The sequence below is a fragment of the Poecilia latipinna genome, unplaced genomic scaffold (assembly GCF_001443285.1).
Source record: "Poecilia latipinna isolate Pla-1442-1.1 unplaced genomic scaffold, P_latipinna-1.0 Scaffold1284, whole genome shotgun sequence".
In the NCBI taxonomy this organism is placed as follows: domain Eukaryota; kingdom Metazoa; phylum Chordata; class Actinopteri; order Cyprinodontiformes; family Poeciliidae; genus Poecilia; species Poecilia latipinna.
The window spans coordinates 262,806-281,877 of record NW_015113900.1 but is presented as its reverse complement, the minus strand read 5'-3'; the positions used below and the strand labels follow the sequence as shown (position 1 = coordinate 281,877).

Genomic DNA, 19,072 nt, shown 5'->3' with positions numbered 1-19,072 from the left:
TTTCTTGAAGAACATGCATTCAAAGCTTTTTTTAGATTTATTTGGTTCTGCTTCCGACCCAAAACACTCTTACAAAATACGACAGACTGATGTGACCCTTTGGTTAACAAAAACTCCTCAAATCTATTTTATTATTACTTATATTATTACTTATAGTTAAGAGATTCACTGTTTGATTTTCTCAAAGGGTCTGATTGGTGCATTTCCAAGCTTTTCACTCATAGCCATACCTTAAGAATATTTCGCAAACTGATTTATGAAAGAAAGTTTTTTGTTTTTAACAGATTATACAATTACTGTCATAAAATGAGAACAGTTTCATAATCTGCTGTTTCTGCTTTTATAACCTCTACACATAATAACAGACAATCTGCAGGAGGGGGAATGAGTCTGACAGAAAATGCTGTCATCTCGCGTTACACAACATGTGCAATCGTATTTTTGGAGCTTGACCCACACTTGGCATCGAAACTCTAGATTTCCGAGCCCCTGCAGCTTCACTCATCAGCACTGTTCCTACAAGATATGTCGGCAAGTCTTACTTGTCTCAACTTTATGTAAAAGCTTTTATGTGAGCAGATACTTGTATCCTATTTTTGCCAAACGGACGCGTTTAAGAGATAAACTCTTTTTACACTGGGGCTGGGACTTTAAACACAAACTCTTACACACTACCTGAGACAAACAGTTTAGTTTAGTTTGCTGTCCCTTTACAGCGACATCAGGACAGACATCAGCCATTAGCTGCAGTCTAGCAGAGAGTGAGGAAGCCATTAGTGGGGACATTAGAGAGGATGAGGCAGCAGAGAAGAAAGGCAGCTCACCCTTGGCACGGTGGTCCTCCTCTTTGGGACACTGGCCTCCGTCCCACCACCCCCTCTTCAGAATCTCCAGCCTGTTATTCTCATGCAGCTGGAGGATGGCCTGCGTGATCTCTTCTCTGAATGGAGATCCTGGCAGAAGACAAAGAGGCAAGATAAGAGCCAGCACTGGAAAGGTGCAGCACAAGGATCAGGGGCTATTTTGGTAAAGGAGAGAAAAAAAAAAACATGAAATGATAGCAGACTTAGGAGTAAAAGACAGAGCATAGCTGCATCCAGCTTTGAAGTGGATACAAGTGATCTTGTGGTAAGTAGACAGAGAAGATTAGAGAGATAAACAACAAGATTAAATCCAGAGGCAGAGACAGTGGTACAGCTGCAGCTCAAGCAGAAATCAAAGAGTGTTATGAGATGCATCCACAAGAGCAGAGTGGGGAGATTTAAAGGGTAAATGTACTAAAAATTGCGAGTATTAAGCCATAAATACATGAAAGTTGACTGTAAGGAGCAGATAAATCTCTTTATGAAAAAGCTGCCAGCTGTTTCAGCAGATTAACGGTGAGTATCGTTTGGATGAGCAAAGTCAAAACTGCTTAGAAAGGAAAACAAACAGAATTCAACGTCTGAATTCGACCTTCTTTAAAGCAAAAAACAAAACACAGAGTTGTGACGTTACTTTGGATTATTTGCTCAAGCATCGTCTTCTGACAGTCAATGCTCCACATAATCAATAAAACTAAGCAGGATCGCTGCTTTATTTATTATTCCCTTTAACACTTTTAGACAACAACAAAGATCCCATCAAGTCTTTACAGTCCTACGCCAAAACTTCCTGTCCACCGTTTCCTTCAGAAAAATATAAATGCTTCTCCTTCCTTTCTTTCGTTCTGTTTCATATCCCTCTCTTCTCTCCCCTGATCCATAGCAGAAAGTCCAGCCAAGACTGGGCCCTTCATTAAAACAGACCGATGAATCGGTGACACAACCACCATGGGCTAAACAGTGAAAAAGGCTTTAATAGACCCAGGCACGAGTTGAAAAGCAATTAACTTCCTTTTCATTACTTCCACTTCAAATACTTTCTAATCCCATAGATAAAAACTAAATCAACACAAGCCTTTTTTTTTTCCTAAGATCTAATCACACAAATCAGCCAAAAGTACACGTGTCTGTTTAGCATATCTGATCTCAAGCAAATGTTTCAGCTTTTCTTGCAGGCAATGGCTTTTTAATCCCGCTCCTCTTTCGCTTTGTTGGTAAAGTTTACACTGCGAGATGTGAGATTAATCCCTGTCGGGCACGTTTTGCAACACTGTGCCCTTTCTTGGAAATGTTCAGTCACTGTGCCACTTCCTCTGCAGCTGTTCACCGGTTCTGCAGATCGTTCCTCACTCCGTTTCTCAGAGAGTTCACTGGGGCTATAGGTGACCTACTTTACCCTCAACTGTAAATAGCTCCTGGAATAATGACTGAGTCCCTTGGCTGATTCAAGACAGCAACAGTTCATAACTTCTCTAAGGAAATGCAACACTGAGGTATGTCACAGAGAACGTCACCGTGGAATTGAACAAAACAAAAGACGTCCCTGCGGAGCTGGCATTGAAACTCTGAGGATCCGTCCTGCTGCATTTATCATCTTATTCACTATTGCAGTAGGTCTAAAAAGTTTACACATCCCTGTTAAAACGTCAGTTTTCTGTGATGTACATAAAGGCCGATTATCTCAGGAACCTTTTAACCTGTAATCAGAGCCATAAAACCTAAAATCTTTTTGGTGGAATAATATTAAGAATGTGGTTGCACAGAATGTCATTTATATGGTAACACTTTATTTGAAGGGGGGTGAATAAGACTGCAGAATGAACAACCAGATTCAAATCCAGGTTAAAAAAAAAAAGGTTTCAGCACATGCCCTAACTTTTAAAGTGCCTGTGATTAACCCAGTTCATTATATGTTCATTTTCTTTCTGTATTCACATTCGCAGTTTTCTATTCCTTCCCGTCTGTAGTGTCATTGTTCTGTTCTCAAGCAATTTTACCACCTTATGAAAGAGCTCTGCGACTGTGACAGACAGCCTGTGATTAGGTTTCCTGGGGTCTCGACTCTGTTTGGCACTATAAGCTTCAACCTTTCATATCTGAAGCCAAATAAGAATTAACAAATGAAGGAGTTTAATGAAGAAATACAGAGAAAACAGGCGGAAAAAAGACATTTAAAACAAAGACTGGAGGTAGGCTTTAAATTAGTTCACTTCTTTAATTTGTATGCTGATGTACTTGATAACAACCCGGATGTTTTTCCTCGTTTATGTATTGAATTATAGGTATAGATGATCACAAAATGATCAAACCTTACGTGTACTTTCTTTTGTTTGGAGATTGTTTTGTGAAGATTTCATTTTAATTATATAACTTGCATATTAATTCCACTACTAGTCCAGGTGTTCGCTAGTCAGTTCTTCAAAAAGCAGATTTTAAACCTCGACCAAACTGAAATATATAGAAGAGACAGGTAGATAGATAAGACAACCACATTTCATTTTATGAAAACCAGTAGCAAACTGCTACTTTTCATACCCAACACATCCTGAACAAAAATTACTTAGTCAAATTATTCAAGGGAAAAATGTTATTCATGTGCCCAAGATAATAAACAAACCATTTCACTACAATCTAAAATAAATATTTCCTTTTGTCTAAGTTTACTTTAAATTTAAAAGCCTACAGTAAATTCCTAAAATAAAATGATTTTTACAACTTCAAAGTTTTTAGTTAAATAATGCAGCACAGTGCTAATTGTCTCCAATCTCCATACAGATACAGCAAAACTCTGCAGGGTTACGAAGCACAGAGTTTCAAGGTTATGTGGTATTAAATTGACCAATAATTTCAATAATTTATTGACGTGTCACCGGTCTAATCAGAGACATAACGGCTGTATCGGCTGTGACCTTTAAGCTCCAGACGTGTCAGTAGAGGGAAAAAATACAAAAGCCGATTGTAGCCTTTGAAGCCTGAAAAACCACTTAATCCTTATTGACGATGTTTATGCTTCTTTTTGAAAAATCTTTAAGAAGCTCACACACTCATTAATTCACAAACACGTCTTGATCTGTTTGTTTCCTTTCAGATAGTTTTTAAGTTATTGATGTTTTATATTCCACCGTTTTATTTCTGAAAGCATATTGACATTAGGATATGAAATCCGATCTACTGAATGTAATAAGAAGCTAAATCTGCCTATCAGGGAGACAAAGATTATGATTCTTACTGGAGCCATTGAACACAAATTTCAGTATAATAAGGATAAGAAAACCTGTCATTCTAAAGTGCTTTTTTATAGACCTCATATTATAGTTTAGTGTTTTTTTCCATCCCCTCTGAGTTGCAGGGTAGCTTCCTGCAGAAACATTTTTTCAGTCTAAACCATGTAACAGATTACAAATGTTAATTGTTTTTTCACTTATACAGCAACATTGATATGGATCATATGCTATTTGTTTATTTCATGTATGCTACACATACAGATATATACGAATGCCTTCAAATATTAATGTAGACTTTTAATGTTAAATTATCTTTACTGCAATCTCCAAAAAAGTACATTTTGGAGATTTAAGTTACCTGGTATGTTCTCTTGTCTTTCCTATTTAGAGAGTGACTAATAGAAATAGGCTTCATGTCGTACTAAGCTCTCAGGAAAGCAAAAAAATAAAGAAAAACTGTGGATTACTAAAGAAAAGTATCTTAAAAGTCTAATCAATAATTATAAAGTAAAACATGTTTCTGCTACTTTTAATTCATAGGAATTGCCAGTAGTTAAGTTTTCTGTAAATAAAAAAAATCCATAAGTGGGTTCTTTAATTAATTCATTTATTGCATGCTGTAATACATAAAGTAAATGTTGATCTATAAATTAATAGATATCAAACCTATATCCAGAAAAAATCAGTGCAGTGTAAGATAAACATTGCCCATTTGTTCTGTTATTTGCATTTTTATTTTGGTCATACAATTATTTCTAATGTTTTTGCACATTTTCTTCTCACATTTGCTCATCTCTACTCTCACCACAGTTTGTTTCTGTTTTTCCATTTTATTTATACTTTGAGGAATCAAGTTCCAGGATGAAATGCTTGTTACATCAACAGCGGCTGTAGGAGCTCATAAACGCTCCCTAGTCTCACCTTAACCACACGCAGCAACCTGTAATGTTAACATAGCAGGAGCGACGATTCTGCTGCAGCAATATTTATCTTTCAGTCAAATTGTTCCAGACACAAACTCACCAAGCCAGAGAACATCACTTAAGTACAACTAAAGAGGAGGAGGTAAAATAGCAAAACATTGAACAGAAAGACAATAAAATAAAAAAGCAAAAGGGAAGAAAAGAAACAGAAAAGAACATTATGAAGAAAAAGTAGAGGATAGAAATAAATATTTATCCATTTATACCTACTCAAATGACACACAAAGAAATATATCTTCTTCTGTTTGATTTTAACCCTTACAATTACTGTAATTTGTTCAGCTGTAGCTCTACTGTTTACATGATGGACCTCTGTTTGCTTTGTTATAAAAGCGGTTTTTGCTCCATGCTTACCTAGCGGCATGCCGATGCCGTAGCCCTTGGTGTCCAGCAGTCCTCCTATCTGTGTGAGGTTGCAGTTGAGGCCGCGGTGATACTCGTTCATGGTGCTCTCCATCAGGAAGGCGTACTTGGAGTTGAGAACACGGGCGATGCCCTCCTCTGTGCTTTTCACAAAAACGCTGGGCAGTTTGGAGTTCATGTAGTTCCACATCCGCTGGTACGTCTGGTACCGAGAGTTCTGCACAGAAATGGGACAACGGCAGTGGGAAGAATTATCTAAAATATCAATTAAAATGTCTATGAATGCAAAAAGGATGAACATAAAATAAGATATATGCATCCTGGAGAAAAATGGAAAAGTAAGAATATTCAATAATGTTAACCTGAATAAAATATATAAGGCAAGCAAGAAAAAAGGAGGAAATATAAGGAACATTTTGGTTCTAGCTCAGTTGGATGACACCACAAATCGAAACAGAAACACATGTTTTCAGCTGGTTTGTTGTCTGCAACACCCAGACATTTTGCTTCGATAGTAGCATGTCAGCAAATAAACGCAAACACACGCTCTAAAGGTGTGTTTTTCCCTTCAGTGGAGTCTGAAAACAACAATGTATGTGGAGAATAAAAGGGTTCACACACCGTCTGAATTCAGCCATCAAGACAAATGCAAATAAAACAAACCCTAGACAAGTCAATCAGAGGAAACAGGGGTAAATACTGGATTGGATTTCACTCGGAGGGTTCTGAGAAAACACAACTTAGCCGTGGTTCTGTTGCACTGCTGAATTATAACCAATCACATCACTTGTTCAGCAGCTGTGCTGCTTTTACACTGCGTGGCTCTGTTGCTAAAATTGCCATCTGGTGGGTTTACCATGAAACAAAGATTATTCTGATAGTATTTTTAAGCCATTTTAAATGTTAGGTCAATAAACCTGACATCTCGGCTGCAACTGTTTACTGGAGGTTAAAGCTGTGGGCGACTCCAGCGATAAAACAACCTTGCAAAAGTTTCACACTACTATGCAGTTATGAATGCCATTGCTTTCACTGTGATGGTTCATCGCAATGCAATTATAAAGCCCAGACATTCATTTTAGTGCTTTATCGTGATAAACGATATAAACATAGCATTACCCTTGCAGTGAGTTATTTCCTGTTATGCTGTTAATAAGACTTGGAAACAGAAGCAACAACTATTATGGTCTGTCTTGCCTCACTGATGAAGCTCCATTTAGGCACCTCAGTGTTGACTGGGGTGAGAATGCAAATTAGAAATTTTCTTGGGAAAAAGTTTGATTTGTTTTGTGTTCATCTAGTAAAAAGTCTTGGAGTTTTGCAACTTTTGAAAAGCTTTCATGACAAACTTCAACTTAACACTACGATAAAGAAAATTGGAAAGTATTAATTCCCTATCTGCTTTTGAACATGTCATATAAGAACTGGAAGCTTCACTGTACTTCATTAAGAATCTGTCAAACATAAAGAAGTGCAGAGCTATAAAGTGATGCACAGTTTTGAAAATAGTTTAGAAATAAGATATGAGTTGGATGAATTGTAGAGAAGTTTAATGCAAGCTTTGGGATATTGGAGCATTTTGGTTTTACTGTCATATTGTTCGCTTGTCGTCAGTACGGACGACTCTACAGTAGAGTTTTCATTTGTAAAATATCTGTTCTTTTCTGCATGACTACGTGGCTTAATGTGGGCTCAAAAAGGAAAATGAGCTTACACAAATGACAGGCACTTTGTGTGCGTTTATTTTCTGGTTTAAAACATAATTGAAGCCATCTAAAAATAAAAATAGTATCACATCACTGCAGACCTGTGAAGATCTGGCCATCAAACTAAACTGAAAAGTCTGGTAAGGAGGGGAGACAAGTGCTTTAGTTTTATCTTGAAGAAGTGTAGATGTTCGCCCAGAATTGTCCTTTACGGAGGCTTGATAAGATTAAATTGTTGGAAAAAATAAAAATAAAAAAATCACAAAATATCAACCCATAAGCCATTTCAGTCTCTGGATGTAAGACTTAAAGTATGTTTGCAATCAAGCACTAATCCACGATGGTTTACCATCTAAAAGTTGCAATTATTAAAATTTTTTAGCATTTTGTGTTTTTTATGGCAGATAGTTTATGTTTACAGTATGTATTTTAAACTGAACATGTGAGAAAACAGGAAGAGAGTGGAGAAGGTAATAATGCGTGTAGGCTTTGTATGTTTCTGTGGATCAGGCACCGAGTGCGGTAATGGGGCGTAACAATGAAACCGGCTTATGAAGACAAACACAAAACACTCCATTCCATCTATAGTCAGGACAGAAAGGGAAAAACAAACACCACTTGTCATGTAGTCACTTCCTTTAAATGCACATAAATATATTTTTTAAACTCTCACCTGCACACGTTCCCAAAGGCTAACAAACCAACATCAGAGAGAGAGAAAAACACACACACACACACACACACACACACACACACACATCACGACAAGCACAGATGTCAACTCAGATGCCTGGAGCGCTCTCATAAAACAAACACAGGCAGTCACCCACCTAATACAAGCCGCCATAAAGAAGAGCACACACAAACTCAGAGGAAATGTCACAACAAACATTCAGCCTACTAGCAGGATACAAGCTACATACAAACACTTTAGAAAACGCAATAAAGCAACACCATGAATCTGTAAAATCCACTAAAAACAAAAAGAAAAGAAAAACATGATCATGCATATGAACTCGCGGTATGCAACTTTATTTCAAGTTTAGTAAAAACTCAAAAACAGTTTGTAAAAGAAAGCTCTGAAGCATAAAATAATCATAAGACCATAATTCCTCTTCTCTGCTGGATTCAAAACTACAGCATCCATTCTGTTGTACATTTTCATTTGTCATTGTCACATTATAACAAAATTTGCACAAATTACTCTGCATTTTAATCCTTGGAAAGAAAAAAAAACAAATCTGTAAATCAGACCTTGAAGAAATCAAACCTATTCTGTGCATCTCTAATACAAACATACTACAAACTAGCAGCAGAAGGACGGTTTTTACCATGAAGAAAGTCATGGTGCTTCCTCCATGAATGGTGCCGTACTCGATGTTGGTCTGGTCAGCCAAATCATCTGGAGACTCGATGGGAACCTCCATCCTCTGAACGGTCAGGAAGGCTGCCAAGTTGGCCGTGTAGGAGGAGATGATGATGAGCGTGAACGCCCACCTTGAAGGGGACGAAAACCAGGAGAGATCAGGTTACTGCAGGTCTTCTCTCATCTGATCTACATACATACAGGAGAAAATCAGATTGTTGAGCTGGGAAATTACCTTTTCTTGGCAAGGGCCTTTTTCTGGTATTGCAAGGATTTGAAAAGTTTTTTTTTTAAAACCACTTACATTTTCTGTGCTGTAGTTTCTATTGTTTAAAACACAAAGTTTCAGCACAGGCAGCGTTTTCTCCCCCCTCACTCATGCTTTTGTGCACCCTTCCAGCCACACAGACAGATTTCCTTTGCATATGAGTAAGACAATGACAGCTGTTTGGAAAGTCATTGCACTGAATATAAAACAGCACCACCCATCACTCTCATTAAGGTAACCCTGTTTTGAAAGTACAGCTCCAAAGCCAAGAGTGCCATTTCTGCAGGCGTCAGCACCTGAGCATATGGCTCCGCTAATATTATCTTCCTAGCCTTTTACTATACAAAAACTAAATTATTTAAATAAAAAAAAAAGAAAAAGCATTCTTCATTTACTTTAAAAACTGGAATTAGTTAAAGTTACACCAACTTTTTGTTTCTTGGTTTTGTTTGCAAAACAATACTCTCATTTATTGGTCAGCATGCATAGAACAAAAACATGGAGTTGAAGTCCCCACACTCAAATTAGTGATTTATGGTGTGCATGAATACAGAATGTATGTGTAAGTGTTGCATTGTGCTAGAAAAATTACACTTAAACCTGAGGAGGTTGAACCAGCACCTGATGGCTTGCTGATCCAGTGAACCTGCTTTTATTGTGGAATAACTTTTATGAGTAAATCTTCGGTGACATTACACAGAACTTTATGAAGTCACATATTGATATTCATCTTCACTTACACTATGTGTGTTATAATGATTAAGCTCATAAAGAGTTTTGTAAGCATCAGTTTTTCAGCAGCTGAACTCTGCCTGCCCGTCGGTTCCAGTTCCAGTAACTCTGACTTCTTCAGCATACCCAGAAACTTCAGACAACTTCAACCTCAAAAACCTTCTGGGAACAGTTTAGGGATCTATTGTTCCTGTTCCAACATGGCTGAGAATCACTACAAAAAGACAGTCAGGCATTCATACAGAGCAAAAGGGTCTGACCTCAGAAAGGCTTTCTATATTCAGAAATCCTGATAAATACATTCTTGAATTTTGTGGAAAATTTCCCAGAAAAGTCGTAGATGTTGTTGCTGCAAAGGATGAGCCAATAATGTCATTATAACATTTGCATTAAGAATGGGATATCACTAAAGTTCATATGTGTATGGAGGTAGATTTTTGGCATTAAGATACACACATGATGACACATGACATCTCCTGGATTAATGCTTTTTTTTTTCCACACTATAAAAACGCTTACAAATTAAAACTTTGAAATGTTATATTTCTTCACAATATCGTCAGTAAAAAAATAAAAATAAATTTTGCTTTAATTCACTCTCAAATCTTAGAAACATTGTAAAAACAGTAGTTAAATATTTGAGATGTTTTAACAGTTATAACCTTGTAGAAACTGGACGTCCTTGCTTACCTAGCAGCTTATTTCAAAAGGAACATCACGTTCCAGACACGTTTTTAATTTTCCCCCTCACTCAACTGAGTGATCTGCTGTTCCTGTCCTTTTCCTCCGTCTCCTCTGCTCGCAGCGCTTACTTCTTTCTCAGCACATGTCTTTCAGAGCTCCCTCGGGAGCATCATCAAACTTGAATTTTTTGTTGGCTTTGCATTTGTACATTATTTGCATAAAATATTGACACTCAGGAATAAGAAACTTTTGTGTCAGCTATTTACCCCAAATCCCAAGACTGCATTTAATATCTAAATATTCTGGCAGAAATGCAACAAAATAACTGCTTACAAGATACAAGTCATTGTTAAGTGTCTTCCCACATCTTTGAACACAAAAAGCCTTTTCAATTTGTGGTAAGACGACTAAAAGAGAAATAAACACAGCTGGCCTCTAGAGAAGCTCTCAGAATCACAAAGTGGTTAAATCTTCTTATTCTCTCTCATACATTAGCTTCCACATTCAGTCACATCACAAACTCTGCATGTCCTTAAACTCGTTCTCAAGATGTGCGCAGGTAAAAACTAAAAGCAGCCTTTCCGCCCAAATGTCTTTTTACAACATCAAGGTCAAACATCGAAACAAGGAGACCATATAAAACCCATCTCTAAGACGACGGGGAGGCGTTAAGCTGCAGAGGCACAGAAACAGCCTCACTCCTCTCTAACTCACCACACACCGCTGACACATCTGGTGGACAAGGCTCTGGGCATTATCTCTGATCCCTGCTGCATGAAGCCGCCGATGGGGAACCACAGGCTGTTTCCCAGTGTGTACTGGTTCTCCAGTATGTCCCTGCGCTCCCGCAGACACGGTTGAGGGTTGTACCACTCGTAGGGGCTCAACCTGGCGAGAGAGGGGGAGTCCGTTGAAGCAACCTTCAGCTGTTGCACGGTGATGCACCTCTGTCGTTTAAACAAGCCAATCAGTCATACAACCCCTGTCAAGCCGTGTGAGGGGACATGTCCAGGGGAAAGATGATAGATGACAGGTGGCTTGTGTTTAGCAATATAAATGGCAAGAGAGCTCAGATGTGAGCTGCAGACAATCAGCGCAGTGTGTGATGTAATGGACTGACCTTGCTGCCAGGAAGAGCACGCAGCTGACAGCCAGGTAGGCGAGTAACATGAAGAGCCAGACAGCTGGAGAGAAAGGATCCAGGAAGGAGAAGTAGCCTGGCTTCCGACCCTGAAACAAGGTGGAGAAAGAAGAAGTAAAGACGCAGATAGATGAGAAATCTGGGACAGATGGGGACAGACAGAAGCTGCTATCAAAGGTGTCCCCTTCGCACCACAGGAGGGCAGTGTACTCCCCCTCACTTTAATACAGAGTCTGCAGTGCTTTGATACTCTAATGCTTCGATCCATGAATGCTGTTTAACAATGCTGTCTGCCAGAGCGCGCCTGGCGCAGGCCCAAAACCTCATTAGCAATGTAAAGCTGCCACTGTAACACAGCTCTGACTTACTGAGCAAAAATAAATTCTCACTATAAACTGCATTGAGGACTTACACTAATACAATCAAAGGGATCAACTCTCGAGCAATAAGCGGTTTCGCTCGTTTCAAGCGACTTCGGCCTGGCGTCTTCTTCATCAATGGGAGGACTTAAAAACATATCAAATCCAGTACAGGATCTGAAGTAAGTATCAGCCAGCAGGTGGCCGACAGCCCGAGATAACACCCTCACCAATTGAACTCGGTACAAGATGCTGATCCCCAGGGTCATGAAAGGCTTAGAGAAGTCGATAACTTTCTCCCTCTCTGATGTGATGGTGAAGCCTGCCACGGCCAGGTCCGCTTTCTGGAGGATTGACACAGATAGATGGGTGGGTAGATAGCAGCAGGGGTGAGCGGGAGATAGACGCGGCAAAGGACAAGAGAAAAAGTACAGAAAGTGGTCAGCAAAAAAAAAAAAAAAGAAAGAAAGACACAGTAACATGTTGATACCAGTTTCTTGCTTTTTATAGTTTTACACATACTCCACTGTAACTGATTTGGATTTTAAATAAACAATTATGATGTGGAAGGAAAATGATTCTGTTCCTTACTTAATATTAAATTACAACATTTTAAGATAATACCTCATTGGCAGTGTTGCACCGAAATAAAATGTGACCCAGTGAATCACTTTCAGAAGAGTCCACATGTGCATAATCTGATCTATTTTTAAACCCAGCTGTTCAGAGAAAACAGTTCAACAGAGCAAACATAGAAGAGGGCACTTTGGTATAAAATTGAACTTTCCGACCTTCGTGTAAAAGAAATATGTGGGGGAAAAATGCAGGGTGGAAAACTAACACTATTTTTGTGCTTGTAGAAATTGCTTCTGCTCTGAAATATGGTGTTGGCAGCATCATGTTGGGGGGAGAGTTCTTTTCAAAAGTGACAGATAAGCTTGTAAGAGTTTATGGGAGTTTATGTTGAAGCAAAATAAAGAGTAATCCTGGAGCCAAACCTGCTACAGGCTGAAAAAAAAACGTGACGACTGGGATGGAGGTTGAGCTTCAAACAGGAAAACAAACCCGAACATTCAGCAAGAGCTAAAATGGAAAGGTTCAAAAATAAAAAAATAAAAAAATCGCAACTTTGTGGTATTGAAGTTCAGAGATGCTTTCAACCAAACAGGATCTATTTTGGAAAGAAGCTGAGAAAAATCATTGGTGAAAACAAAGGCAGCACAATTTTTTGGCTGCTATTTGTTACATTTCTTGTCTTTCATCATTTTCTGTTCTTGCACTTGGTTGCAGTTTTGTGGATGTAAAGGTTTATAGTGTACAGAATGTCCCTCAGTGGGAAAATTCAGGTGCAAAAGTTTGAATACTTCTGCAAGGCACCACACTGAGCGGATGTTAAAAGTTCACTGTGCCACCTTTCATGAAATATGCAGACGTGCTATTTTCTCTTGCACACGCTCGTACTATTTCTCCATGATCCAAATTAAGCTAATTGAAAGTAAACACTAGGTCCCTGGTCTTTCCACCTGCATAAAACCTGCAGGTCTCTGGTCGTTCTGCCTCCCCTTCATCTCTTCCATTAAAAGCTAATTGATGAACACGGGCTACTAATTACAGCCGAGTGATCGGGCTACGAGGAGGGCGGGGAGGGTGAGGAAGCATGGAGAGCCGGGGGAGCGCCGCTGTGGCAGACCCCACACAGGGACCATGGCTCGGTAATTGAAGTATACCGTATGGTAATTAAACAGAGAGGGGCTCTCATTAGCCTGCTTCAACCAGAGTGTCAGTCACAGGCTCAAAAGGCCTGGACAGGTTGAGTGGAAAAAACATTTTTATATTTGTATATATGCAAAAGAAAGTGGTTAGAAGTGGTTTTCAGCTTGGAAACGCAGAGCGGGCAATATTTAGCAAATTTTTCAGTCTCTTCTGGGGAATTATCAATTCAGCCTTTGTCCTAGATAAGAGTGTTACTCCCCTCTGAGGGCAATTTGAGACATGGGGAGTTACAGCAGAACTGTGGTTTGGGGCTACAGCACAAGTGTGTGCACAAGTATGTGGCTGTGTGGATGAATCGCTGTGTGTTAGTGGCACATTTTCTGGTTGTTATTGCTGCACGCGCTCTGCAGAGTACTCACCCTGTTGATCAGCTCTCCAACCATGCCGGTCCAAGAGCCGTTGGGCTCCGGGGCCCCATACAGCCCATCATCCACCAGCTTGATCTTGAAGGAGAATTTTAAGATGCCTGCCAGCTCCCTCAGCATGTCAACACAGAAACCCTCGTACTGCTCGTTTCCCTCGAAATCCTGGTAATTGTCCTTGCGCATCACATACGGGTTCTCCTGTGCAGAGGGAAAACATGACGAATCTCAGTCTAAAACAGGCAGCGTGTTTAGCTGTAGAAGATGCTACCTTATCACTATTGATTTATTGTAGGGATTTTCAAACAGCTAATTAAGGTTTAAATAACAAGGCTGTTCAAAGTTTTTCTCATTAACTTGTTTAGCATATGGAGGAGCGTAGTTTTTGTGCTCTGCTTTTTTGCTTCAAATTAACTGGAGAGATGCAATTGGTGTCAAAGGTTTGAGCCAATTCTTTGCAACAAAATTAATGAGCTAATAAAAATGTATTTAGTCCCCGATATTTTTTTAGCGTTTTTTTCCTTTTTTGTCAAACTTAAATTTTAGAAGATTACACAGTTTTTAATATCAAAGACAACTTAACACAAAAATCAAACTTCAAATGATCTTTTAATAAGAGTAAAATCTAGCAAAGTCAACCCCCAAAATACTAACATGTCATGATGTGTTGTTTTAAAGTGGAGCCAAATGCAGAGGCAGATGGAGCTTGTAGATGAAAAATGTTTAAAGAAAAAAAAAAGAAAAAAACTTACAAAAACACACAGGGAGCCAGAGCCAAACAAAAACAGAAATCCAGAACGAAAAGCCAACATTATGAAACAGGGAAGTAATCAGAGTTAACAGGAGGAATCGGCAAAGACTGGGAGGAGCAGAAGTGCTTAAGTACTGGGAGAGTGAATGTGGAACAATGGGGCTGATGGGCAAACTGGTTGAAGACGTGAGAAGAGAGAGAAAGTGGTTCATGAGGCGAGAGAGAGAGAGAGAGAGAGAGAGAGAGAGAGAGAAACTGCAAAGGGGACTGGGAAATAATCTAAAGAATGAGTAGACATAACATAATAATAAAACTGGAGTAACTTGGAACAACTTGACACAAGAGATAAACTAGAATCACTAAGAAAGAAGTTTGAACTTAAAAACAGAAACTAAACTGATCTAATGAAAATAAGAAACTAAAGATTAGAGAAATAAACCAAAAACAACTCAAGGTACCAACATAATAACTAGTTAGTGGCAATCACTGCCATCAACCTTTTATAATAACTGAGAATGAGTCTTTACATCACATTTTGGTTGTTTTAAATTCAGCTGCACTATAAGGTTTTCAAGTTGAACCAGCAGTTTAAGGATGTGCTATAATATCCAGACTTTGTTTTGGCTCATTAAAACCTTTTTGTTTTGTTTGTTTTTTACATTAGGAGAGCAGAAATGAGAACACTGTCCAGTTCCAGACTAACACACCGTCACCCTCATGGCCGATGCTTTTTGTCTGAATTGCTGTGTTTATACCAAATGCAGTGTGATGCACATCTTTCCAAAAGTTCCACTTTTGTTTTAGTCCATAGAATATTAATCAATATGTTTTCTGGTAAATGTGAAGCTGACCTTTTTCCAAACTCTTTTCATAGATGCCATTTTTGCAGAGTCTCTTCTTAATGCTGAATCATAACCACAGACTGAGTAATTTTGTTCCATGTTTTTTTTTTTTCTTTCTATTTGTGGGTAATGGTCTCTATGGTTCACAAAGCCTAAGAAAATGCACTGTAACTCTCTCCAGCATGACAGATCTCAATGGTTTTGTTTCTCATCTATTCTTGAATTTCTTTCTATAAAGGCATAAAGTTTTGCTTTTTGAAATCTTTTAGTTACTTCATACTTCATGTTGTGAGACAGGTAAATGATTTCTAATTTACCAAGGAGCCGGTTTACTTAGGACCAGAGTGGTTTGGATAACCTTTTCTCTACATAAGTGAAATCATCACCTACTCATCATCTAGGGCTAACCTTGTCTTAAATTAAAAAATCTGGTTGATGATCTCAAACGTTTAAGTGTGACAAAAAGGTAAAAACTGAATAAACACAAAAAGGGGGAAATCCTTTCACAAGACTGAACATTTTCAAGTCTCTACTGTAAATCTATTAACAGTTACCAGTCATTTTTAAAGATCTGGCAGAAGAAGAAAAAGTATCTCTAAATGTGTCAAGGGATTTTTATAAAAACGTTTTTTCCAAAGTTTGACCTCTGATGGGTAAAGGTCAGCACGCCTCAGCCGAGTCGGTACACTGTAGAACATTTTTATCTGCCCTGTGAGTCTCTTACAGCTACAGAACGCTAATAGAAAATTGCTTCAATAGACATAATTCGCTAGTGGGAGATGGCTGCAGATGCAGGTTTGTGTGGGACTTTGACAGATTAAAAAACTACAGTCTGCCCGGTGAGTAAAACCGATGCAGATAAACCAGGGTAGCAGCAAGGCTATCATAGAAAGTACCTGATTTATCTCAAAAGTGGTGCAGCAGAGAAATAAATGCATTAAGTTTCACAAGAAAAATGACGTTTCAGAAACTCTGGCAATAGAAACTGAATCAGAAATGTGTTGATTGATAAAAAAAAAAAAGTCTACCACTAAACAAATCACTTAGTCACATAGCCAGCATTTAGCTTAAATTTACTGCAACAGACAAGTGTAAAATATCACAAATTGTAGCATTGTACTGTAGGAGAATGACTAATAATTCTCAAATTTTAACAATAAACATTTTAGATTTTTTTTTCCTATCCACTTTATGCTAGTAACCTTAAGATAGATAGACAAAATGAAATAAATAGGATGATCTGACATCTAAACAGTGTGTGGGATGGACTCAGTGGCTACAGTGCAGAAGGGTGTAATTTGTGTAAATTTACAAAATTCAGTGTAAATTCAAGGATTTAATTGTAGGTAAAATGCCTGAATTAATAGAAAGCGCTGTTTTTCTTCAGTTCTGAATGCCGGTGGCTTCTGGACAGAAACGGTTCTTGAATCGGCTGGTAGGTGTGCAGGTGCTTCTGCCTAATGGCTGGATGATCTTCAGTGAATTCTTGCTCCAGTGCAGTTTGTAGCGCTCCTGTGTGGCTCATGCTGCTGTTTTGGTAACTCTGTAATCATCTACAAACCTCGGCAGAGCTTTTCAGAACAGAGCATTACAGCTGCTGTAACAGGCTGTGAAACAGCATGTCAAAAATATTCTCAGTGGTGCATTGAGAGAAGCTGGTTAGTGAGTCCAACCTAAACTACTCGGTTGTGGCAGAAACAAGCCCTCTGCCTTGCTGATTTCTGATTAGGTCATCTTTGATCCTCACTCATATTGATCTAAAAATCCTCAGGCAAGCTCTTCTCCAACAGCCCCCTTTAGCTTTCCAGAGATTTTTGAACTTCAGTAAGCTGTTGTCCTGAAACTAAGATCATCGGCTTCTTATTTCTTCAGCGTTAAATTATTCTTCAGTATCTGATGTGCAAAAAAATGATAATGGTTCCATTTGCAAATATGTATAATATTGGAGTTAAGGTTAAATTTGGCTGGTCATTCATGGGTGAAAAAGATTGGACCTAACACACCTCTCTGAAGGATACCTTCTCCTAGTGAGAAAAAGTATCTTGCCAGAAAACGAACAAGCATAAATCCCCTTAATCTAAGATATTTAATATTACTTAGATTTCAGTTTTTGCAGTGTTCAAACATATTTCCTTGATTTATTGGCGAGGGAGGGAAGAGCACAGTGCAGAAGCTATTGCTTCATCTCTGGAAACGGTTTGGCCTACATGCAAAACGCAGCAGGTCAGCTGCAGCAGCCGGGGAGGATGTGAGGGCTTCGACTACGTGCTCCAAGCACTTCATGGTAACGTGGGTAAGTGCAACACGGCAGCTACTCCAGGTGTTTTGGGGACAGGGATGACACCGGTCTCATCACAGGGCACTTTCCGTCCATATTCCTGACAGTTGAGTTGCTTTACCTTAACCAAGATCCATTTTCTCTCTGTATTGCTTCTTTGATTTTATTCCTATTTTTTTAAACAAAGACCCAAAAGAGCAACGTCACACAACACATTTATTTTGATTTTAGTTTAATCCCTTAAAACAGTGAATACAAGGTATTTATTGTGAGAAGGAAGATGATGGATCAGCAAAGACATTACTGTTTTTAAGATGTCATTAAACATCTAAACAGCCAAAGGACAGCAGGACATTAATAAAAGACCAGCACTCTGACAGCCTCATTTAAGTAACACGTCCTTCTCAGCGCTCTGTCAGTTTCTATGACAGCTACAGCTATGGCTAAATTGCCAGAAAGAGACCAAAACGCAGCGTGAGCTCCAGCACAGCAGGCAAGCACAAAAACAACTCTACTTGCCAGTGTGGACACTTGTGAGGTAGCTAGCTGTGACCTTACCAGGATGGTGGTGACAATCAAGGTCTTGTTCGCCAGCGTCTCTGAGACATTAATATCCAAACTGGTGGAGTTCATTGCCAAAGTGTTGTTGGAGTACCAGATCCCAATCTAACACAGAACACAAAACAAGAGAAAATCAATAACCATTGTGGAATAAATGATGCACTCTTAAGCTCTAATTGAATCAGTTTTTATAGAAATTTAAACTGCAGCACACTACAAGCTCAAGTACATCAGTCAGCACAGCCATCCCAGCGGTCTACTTTAAAACGCAAACTACATTTGCCACTGTATATTCTGTATTTTCTCTTTTCAACCTGTTATGTGCCGTGTATCTATATTGATATAATAGTTCCCACAGGAGCCAAAAGAAATGCAGTAATATGAGCCATTATAAACCAATTGCTATTTACAAGCAAAGCAATGAGCTGGTGACAGGCTGGCATTGATGGGAATGAAAAGCATCCATGATTAGCTGTTTTATAGCCACGTCTCTTTTTTTTATTCACACCTTTGTTGAATTGCATAACAGCGCATTTATTTCTATTTTATGGAGACAGTAAAGTCACTTAGGTGCATAAGTGTGTGATTATGACCTAACCAACGTGCCGAGTGGATCAGCGGCTCACGGAGGCATTTCCTAGAAATATACCGCACACGTGTCAGTGGATCAGAGGAGTGGTAATGGCTCCGCTGCACCGTTTCTATTACAGTTTTTATCCTGCTCTGACGCTTGAAAGCATTTTTTTTTTTTTTTTTTTTTTATTCTGAACCGCTGCTGGCGTCTAAAGTGGATGTCACCATACACACAGGTGGGCA

The 19,072-nt window shown here is 38.9% G+C and overlaps 1 protein-coding gene across 1 annotated transcript in view; it reads right to left on the bottom strand.

Moving 5' to 3' along the window:
- Nucleotides 1–552: 552 nt before the first annotated feature.
- The window catches only part of grik5 (glutamate receptor, ionotropic, kainate 5), a 135,764-nt gene continuing 117,244 nt past the window's right edge, over nt 553–19,072 (bottom strand). Inside the window, exons 13-20 of the mRNA XM_015054891.1 lie at nt 18,254–18,361; nt 13,822–14,025; nt 11,920–12,033; nt 11,310–11,419; nt 10,904–11,077; nt 8,471–8,636; nt 5,425–5,650; nt 553–953 (exon numbers count right to left, since the gene is read on the bottom strand). Of these exons, the coding sequence (XP_014910377.1) occupies nt 568–953; nt 5,425–5,650; nt 8,471–8,636; nt 10,904–11,077; nt 11,310–11,419; nt 11,920–12,033; nt 13,822–14,025; nt 18,254–18,361 (1,488 nt within the window). The 3' untranslated portion in view covers nt 553–567. The remainder of the gene's footprint in view (nt 954–5,424; nt 5,651–8,470; nt 8,637–10,903; nt 11,078–11,309; nt 11,420–11,919; nt 12,034–13,821; nt 14,026–18,253; nt 18,362–19,072) is intronic.